We start from the raw sequence: 6,961 nt of genomic DNA, 5'->3' as shown, positions 1-6,961 counted from the left end.
CTGTCTTTGGGGATGTGTCTCTTCCAGTCTGTCAGAAATTCCTCCTTCATCCCCTCCTGAGAAGGACGTTTCTCTCACTCAAAGAGAAAACTTAGACAAGAGAAAATCTATTAATTCTCATGCTAGCACATCTGAAGAGAATGGTATATTTCTTATTATGAAAGTTTTCCTTCCCCAATAGATCTGTTTCTTCTAATAGCTGAGTGGCATATTCTGTGTTTGCTGTGTTTGGGGTGCGTGTTTTGGAAATCCCAGGAGTCTGGGCTCAGAAGAATGAAGGGGTCAGCTTCGGCTTAGATTGAGAGCTGCTCAGGCTTCTCAAGGTGACCAGGGCCCTGGAGGGAGGCTGACAGAGGCATTGCACACCCGCCCCCATACTAGGTTCATTGCCCCTGCTTAGATGCCATTATTTTTAAAATATTTTATTTTTTCATAATACTGTCATTACAAAAAAATACAAAAAAACTACTATAAAAACATTCGGGGGCTTGTCAAAGTGAGAAAATCTAAAGACCCCACCCCAGGACCTGGCCGAAGCAGTCTTCCCCCAGCTCCTTCACTATTACACCTTTATACAACTGTGGGAGTGGGGTGGGTTCATACAGGCATAAAAGGGCTAGAAATTCCCCAGGAAGCCGCTAAGAAGGGTAAGAAATAAGTAGCTTCACATGTCACAAAAGTGGGATTTGGAAGTTGGGGAGTGGCTAGGCCCTGAGTTCAGAGATGTGGGGAGAAACCTGTGACCCTGAATCTCTTGGTGGAGAATAGCTGCCACCTGACCCCAAAGCCTTTCTCTTCCTGATGAAGGCTGGGAGAAGGGCCCTGCCCCACCTCTTAGCCTTACTGCCTCAGGTCCCCCTTCCCCTCCCTCCACCCTTGAATACTCCTGAGAGTAGTAGGGTAGGCAGGGCAGCTGTCAGGGAAGCCATGAGGTTCAGCTCCTACCCCAAATGAAAAGTGTCTCGTGCTCAGTGGCCCTGTTCACGGGTTGTGGACCTTCCCTTCCTATCTCCTTTTCTCTCCTTTCTCCAGGAGAGGCACAGACAGCTCTAGGTGAGTGCTTGGTGTGCGTGAATATGTGTGCAAGAACCCTGGACACTGTGGACCTGGGGTGGGGGTGGGAAAGCAAAGGGAAGGGAGAGGAAAGGTATTAGCAAAGCTGAGAGGGGAAGGAGGACATGCTATTTACAGGCGTGGACAAGGAATCTCTATATCTTCAAGTAGCACTCAGGTCACTCTCCAGCCACTGGAGTGGAAACTGGATTCAAAGCTAGTGACACAGGAAAATTGACCCCTGGCCTGGGCTAGCTCTCCCCACATCCCTCCCACTCCCCAAGGCAGCCCAGCTCTGAAAAGGTCAGGGACAGGAACATTTTCCTGAAAACCAGTGGCTTTTTTTGCATTTTAGAAAAAGTTGCCAGTGTCCAGTGGACATCAAGCTGGGTGCACGTTGGGTGGGTGAGTGTGGGGGGGTATTGCTGTGGTAGACTCTGGACAAGTTGGGGCAGAGCCTAGGAACAGGGTAGGTGCTGCTTAAGGATCTGTCGTGTCTGTGGTGTTAATCTGTCTGGGAAGCGAACTTTGAACTCGACAATGAGGTCTCCCCGCTGAGTGGGCACCTTGGGGAAGGGAAGGCCCTCCCCACGAAGTCTCTTCACAGTGCCCGGCTTGATGACATCGTTGCAGGGCAAAGGGATCACTCGGCCATCAATGGTGGGAATGTTCACGGTGCAGCCACACAGCGCCTGGGGAAAACGAGGCAGAGAGTGAGGAGATAGAGTGAGTGGAAGGAGAGGGAAAAGACTGAAGTGGGGAAAGAATAGTGGCAAGGAAGGGAACGTCTCCCATGCTCCTCGAAACACACACACACACACACAAACTCCCACCTCCTTGAGGCTGATCAGGGCACTGTAGAGCACGTTGGTGCCGTCTCGGCGGAAGTGTGCATGGGGCTTGTCTTTGAGCACAAAGACGATATCAGCAGGGATGTTGTCAGGCGTGGCATCGCCCTCTTTGGGGAAGGTGATCTTGGTGCCCTCCTTCCAGCCGCGCTTGATGACAATGTGCAGGATCTTGTCCTCAGTACGCACAGTTCTCCCATCAGGGTTGAGGCGCCGCCTTGTGATCTTCATGCGCTTGGTGGAGCCATGGTAGATCTCCTCCAGGGACACCCGCAGCTCATGCACCACAGGGGGGTCCTGTACTTTGCGCCGAGGATATAGTGGTTCTGGGGCTCGCCTTGGACCCCTGCTCAGCCCATTGAAGCCAAAGCGGCCAAAGGCGCCAAATGGATCCTCATCTTCATCCACATCCATGTCATCTGGGTCAAAGCCACTGAAGGGCCGAGTGGAGCGGCTGCTGGCAAAGAAGATATCGAAGGGATTGGAGCCACCAAAGAAGGAAGCAAAGGTGGCATGGGGGTCCCCATGAAAGGTGTAGTGAAAGGAGCCAGTGGAGCCACCTGATGTCCCACCGCCGGTCTTCAGGCCTAGAGGGGAGGAGAAGTTAGGGACGGTGCTGCTGGTCCTGACCCCATCCCATCCCCTTTTCCCGTCCTCACCCCCAGCTTCCATTCAATGAGGCCTGGAGAAAGAAGCAAACCTTTTCTTTTTTTTTTTTGAGGTTTTCGCTATAGGGCGTGTGCGCTCGCCAGACAGACAGAGACATAGAGACAGAAAGCGAGAAATCACCCCCCAGGGGAGATGGTCACGCCGCAATCCCTTCTCCTCCATTCTCCTCTCGGGATCTTGGGCATGCACGCACACGTGCCCGGTGTGAGTTTTAAGCCACTGGGTCTGGGATGCGAACCGCGGTCGACTACGTGGGAGTCCAGCAACATAGCCATTACGCTAACTGCTGGTTCCCAAGAAGCAAACTTTTAACTCCTGCAGAAATACCAGCAGAAAAAGAAAAACCAACACACTGGCAAGATTAATTTCTACTCTTCATAATCTATTTAATAATAATGTATTTCTTGAGGTTCAAAGAGGCTGGGTTAGCCAATAGTTGGAAGAGCCAGGATTAGAGGACTTAGAGGATATGGCTTCCAGTCCTGTAATCTTTTCCATATACTCACAGCCCAAAAATGTCTCACAAAGATTTGAGTGGCTGGCCTGGTGTCACATTACAAGTCATACCTGGCTCTGAAATTTTTGCTTATCTTCAAAGGCACACAAGGCAAGAGGCCATTAGGCAGGATTTGACCACACAGAGGGCTGGTAAGTGACCTATCCCGAACAAGGTGGGAATATAGTCCGAAAGGTAGCCCACTTCAATTCTGCTTCTCACATTATCTAATAAACTAGCAGTGTTTTCTCTTTTCCTGACTATTGCCCACATGGAAAATCAGGAGGGCTCCAAGAAAGCAGGAAACACTCATTAATTTGGAGATGAGGGGCTATTTTCCTAAGAAAAGTTTTCCAATGGTTTGTTCCCAACTCTGCTCACAGTGTTGCCCAGTTCTAGGGAGTGTCATTCACACATTGTGCAAACATAGACTACAAGGGGAATGGAGCTCCCTTGAGTTACACACCACACTTAATACTGAGCAACCAAAATGCATAAATGGGCTGGTGAAATGCAGGTAGTGAGTCCACCTGCTATCTCTGGAGTCAGGTCCTAAGTAGCTCAGATTCCTGGAGGCAGCCTTTATGGGGTGGTAGTGGTGGTGGTGGTGAGGGGGATAGTGGGAGGGTGTTGACACTGAGAATTGATCCAGAGTATGGACACTCAAAGGTGGGCCCAGGCTAGGGGAAGAGATCCTTCTCTTTGAGACCTTTTTCTAGAATTTCAATTGGCCATGGACTCCTGAGCCTAAATTAGTCTCTTATTTCCTGGAACCACAAGGACAGATTTGGGTTTCATTAGAAAGGCCAAGTGGCAGGCAGTTCCGGGACTTGTGGCAGCTGCTTCCTCACCCTTCCCCCAAGACTTAGGGTCTGTTTTCTCCTCCTATTAAAGGGCTGATTATCAAGTAAATTCAAAAAGCTTGGCAGAGTTCAGTGAGAGAGGGAGGGAGGTTGGACTCAGAATGACAGGAGGGGGTAATTCTCTCTGTAGGGGTTCCTGCTCTACCACTACCAACCCCTTTTCAATTTGGGAACAACTTGTCCCCAGCCAGAGCTACACACAGAGTCTGTGTGCACAACTGCTCTGGCTGGCTGTTGGTGGAGGGGGCAGGGTGGACAAAAATATAATCAGTATTTCCAAAGCTGCTTCTCCCTCCTCAGGCCCTGGAGATCCCCCAAAGGCCAAGCTGTAGTCTCAGGGGCCCTCCTGGGATAGGGATCTGCATCAGAACCCAGTGTCTGGGCTTAGGGACTGAGTGTTGCCCTTAGGCTTGATCATGCCAGAGGAGTGACTGTTAGGTGTAGCTCTCCCAGTTCCCACCTTCCTAAACAAGGGTGAGGCCAAGTGGGTGCAATTCCACACTAGGTCACAGGGTGGCAGGTGTCTGCACAGCTTTCCTCCTCACCCTCATCCCTACCCTTCTCATTTCTCTATCCAGAGAGAAACATTTCTTAGCTGGGAGAATACTGGGGATTAGCAGGTGCCTGGTGAATCTGGCAAGTCTAGGACGTGAGCAGGAAAAATAGAAGGAACTAGCAATATGGAGAATAAGAAGATAGGGTTGAGAGGGCCGAGGAGCACAGAGGACAGGGGTAGAGGGGCTTGGAACGCAAAGCAGGGAGGAGGGAAGAAAAGGAAATCTTTGGAGCTCCTGCTTTGTATCAGGCTCAGCATGAACTGACCCATTTCCTTTTGAGGATAGGTGCAGAGGGTGACAAGAAGAGGAAAATGAAAGAAAGGTGGATGCTACTGGGGAGGAAGGATGGTTCCTCCCAGGAAGGAGTCTGCAGCTGTGACAGTATCTCTTAATATAGCCCGACAGGTGCTTGTGGCTGGCGGGTGGCAGGCAGCCCTGAGGGGCAGGCCCAGAATTAGCAGCTACATCATGCCCGTGGGATGTGTTGGGAGGGGCCACCCTCTCAGAGGCTTTATTTGGGCCTTTCCTGCCACCCGCCCTGTGCGTGGCCACCAGCTCCCTCAGGGAGGGGTAGGATGCCAGCAGCAATTCCCCTTCCACCCTTGGATTCCTGCCACTTCCTCTGGGAGGCAAAGCCTCAAGTGGGCAGTGAGAGGGAGGGAAGGGGACACCCATTTCTGCTCAGAGACCTGGTGCTTAATTTCCAGGCTGCTTAAGGGCCAGATTTTATGCTGATGAATGTAAATGCTCTGTCCTCAGAGATCCATGCACTCCTTCTCCCCAACCTTCCTCACCAGCCAATGAAGCAGCAGAGACTTCAGGCAGGACTAATAAGGCTGTGAAGGGAAGAAGGGAGGGGGAAGGCTTCTGGCTCTCATTTTAGACCTCTCTAAGGTCTGAACTTGAGGAGAGAGAGGCGGGGAGAACTATGGTAAGCTGAGGCTGGATAATGGGAGGCAGGTCCTCCTCTCTCTTCTGGGTATCAGTGCTAGCAACACCTCCCTCCCACACTCCCTCTTCAACCTCCAGTTTCCTGCTACAAGACCTGGCTGACCTAAGACCCTGGGCCAGTGCAGGGGCCCCAGGGCTGGGCTGGAGTGCTGCCCTCTTACCTTCCTCCCCGTACTGGTCATATAGGCCCCGTTTCTTAGGGTCACTCAGCACATCATAGGCCTCTGCAATCTCCTTAAACTTCTCCTCTGCATTGGGTTCTTTGTTCTTGTCTGGATGGTACTTCAAGGCCATCTTCCGATAGGCTTTCTTGATCTCATCCTCATTGGCCCCCGATGGGATCCCAAGAATCTTGTAATAATCTTTTCCCATCACAGCCACTGGACCAGCGCTGGTCTCCTTGTTTCTGAAAGAAACCCAAGGCCAATTCTTGATGCCACTGTTCTCTTCTGCTCCAGCCCTACTCCTGGTGATCCTGCAATTCCTAAATGACTCACTGTGTGACCTTCAGCAGGTCATTCTGTGGGCCTCTGTCTCCCCATCTGTGAAATGAAAGGTTTAGACTAGATGATCTCTTCCAGCTCTGGCATTCTAGAATTCTGTAATTCCCTCCTCAGCAACAGGGTTTTGCCAGCAGGAGGCTGAAGGTTAGGGCCTGCTACTTGGGCTAGACTGAGGCCCAGGTCTTTGGAGCAGACTGAGGACCCCTGAGAGGTCCTGCTGGATGAGGTGGCACCATGGACTGTCAGACCCACAGACAAGAGCTGGAGAAGGTCAGTGTACTGGGTGAGGTCACCTGGGCGTCACGGTCTCCTACGCCACACCTCAGGCATGGTGCCCAGGCTCGAGTGCAGCTGGGACAGTGACCCAGGCCTGGGAACAGGCCTGAGCTTTTAGCCAGCTGTCCTGGCTAGCCAGGCTGAGTCAGGGTGTGGGTGTCTGGAGTCCTCTCTGAATTAGGGACCCTAGGCTTCCCTAGCCACCCTCTAGTCTCCAGGCCAGCCTAAGCCTCACATGTGACTCAGAGCAGAGGGTGACTCATGGCCTTTGGAAACTGCTGTTTCTAACCTCCTCATTAGCCGGGGGTGTCACTGTCCTTCCCCCAACCAGGGCAACAGCTCCCTTTACTCATTTCCTAGTGTCTACACACAAAACCATGTGTGAAGCCTTGCTAAGTGCCAGCATTAGTGAACAAGAGCATCCCATGGAAAGGGCCTTTTGCAACCCTAGGTGTTAGGAGGCAGCTGGGCCCAAACCACCATTTCCTTAATACCTTCCCTGTGAGTTCCTCTCCCTGCCCCTGTGGTTTGGTTAGCCCAGTTCTCCCTCACCCCTCCAAATGTTCATTCTAAGCTGGGTGCAGGGGCACTCATTATATGAGGGAGAAACACAGGCTCTAATATTCCACTCTGATCCACTCCACCAATGTGCCCGTGGCAGACATGAAGGGAAGGGGACTTTCCTGCAGCTAAAACTATCTGCGGGAATGGCCAGAAGCCATTCCCTGTCCTTCTGAGATTTTGC

General features: G+C 51.7%; 1 protein-coding gene across 1 annotated transcript in view; it reads right to left on the bottom strand.

Annotated features, from left to right (window-relative positions):
* The window catches only part of DNAJB5 (DnaJ heat shock protein family (Hsp40) member B5), an 8,501-nt gene continuing 1,540 nt past the window's right edge, over positions 1 to 6,961 (bottom strand). The window contains exons 2-4 of the mRNA XM_006143212.3: positions 5,599 to 5,843; positions 1,887 to 2,488; positions 1 to 1,745 (exon numbers count right to left, since the gene is read on the bottom strand). Of these exons, the coding sequence (XP_006143274.1) occupies positions 1,512 to 1,745; positions 1,887 to 2,488; positions 5,599 to 5,843 (1,081 nt within the window). The 3' untranslated portion in view covers positions 1 to 1,511. The remainder of the gene's footprint in view (positions 1,746 to 1,886; positions 2,489 to 5,598; positions 5,844 to 6,961) is intronic.

This window comes from Tupaia chinensis, unplaced genomic scaffold, assembly GCF_000334495.1.
Source record: "Tupaia chinensis unplaced genomic scaffold, TupChi_1.0 Scaffold000093_1, whole genome shotgun sequence".
NCBI lineage: Eukaryota > Metazoa > Chordata > Mammalia > Scandentia > Tupaiidae > Tupaia > Tupaia belangeri.
The sequence above is the reverse complement of the archived record's forward strand: the minus strand, read 5'-3'. Positions and strand labels throughout refer to the sequence as shown.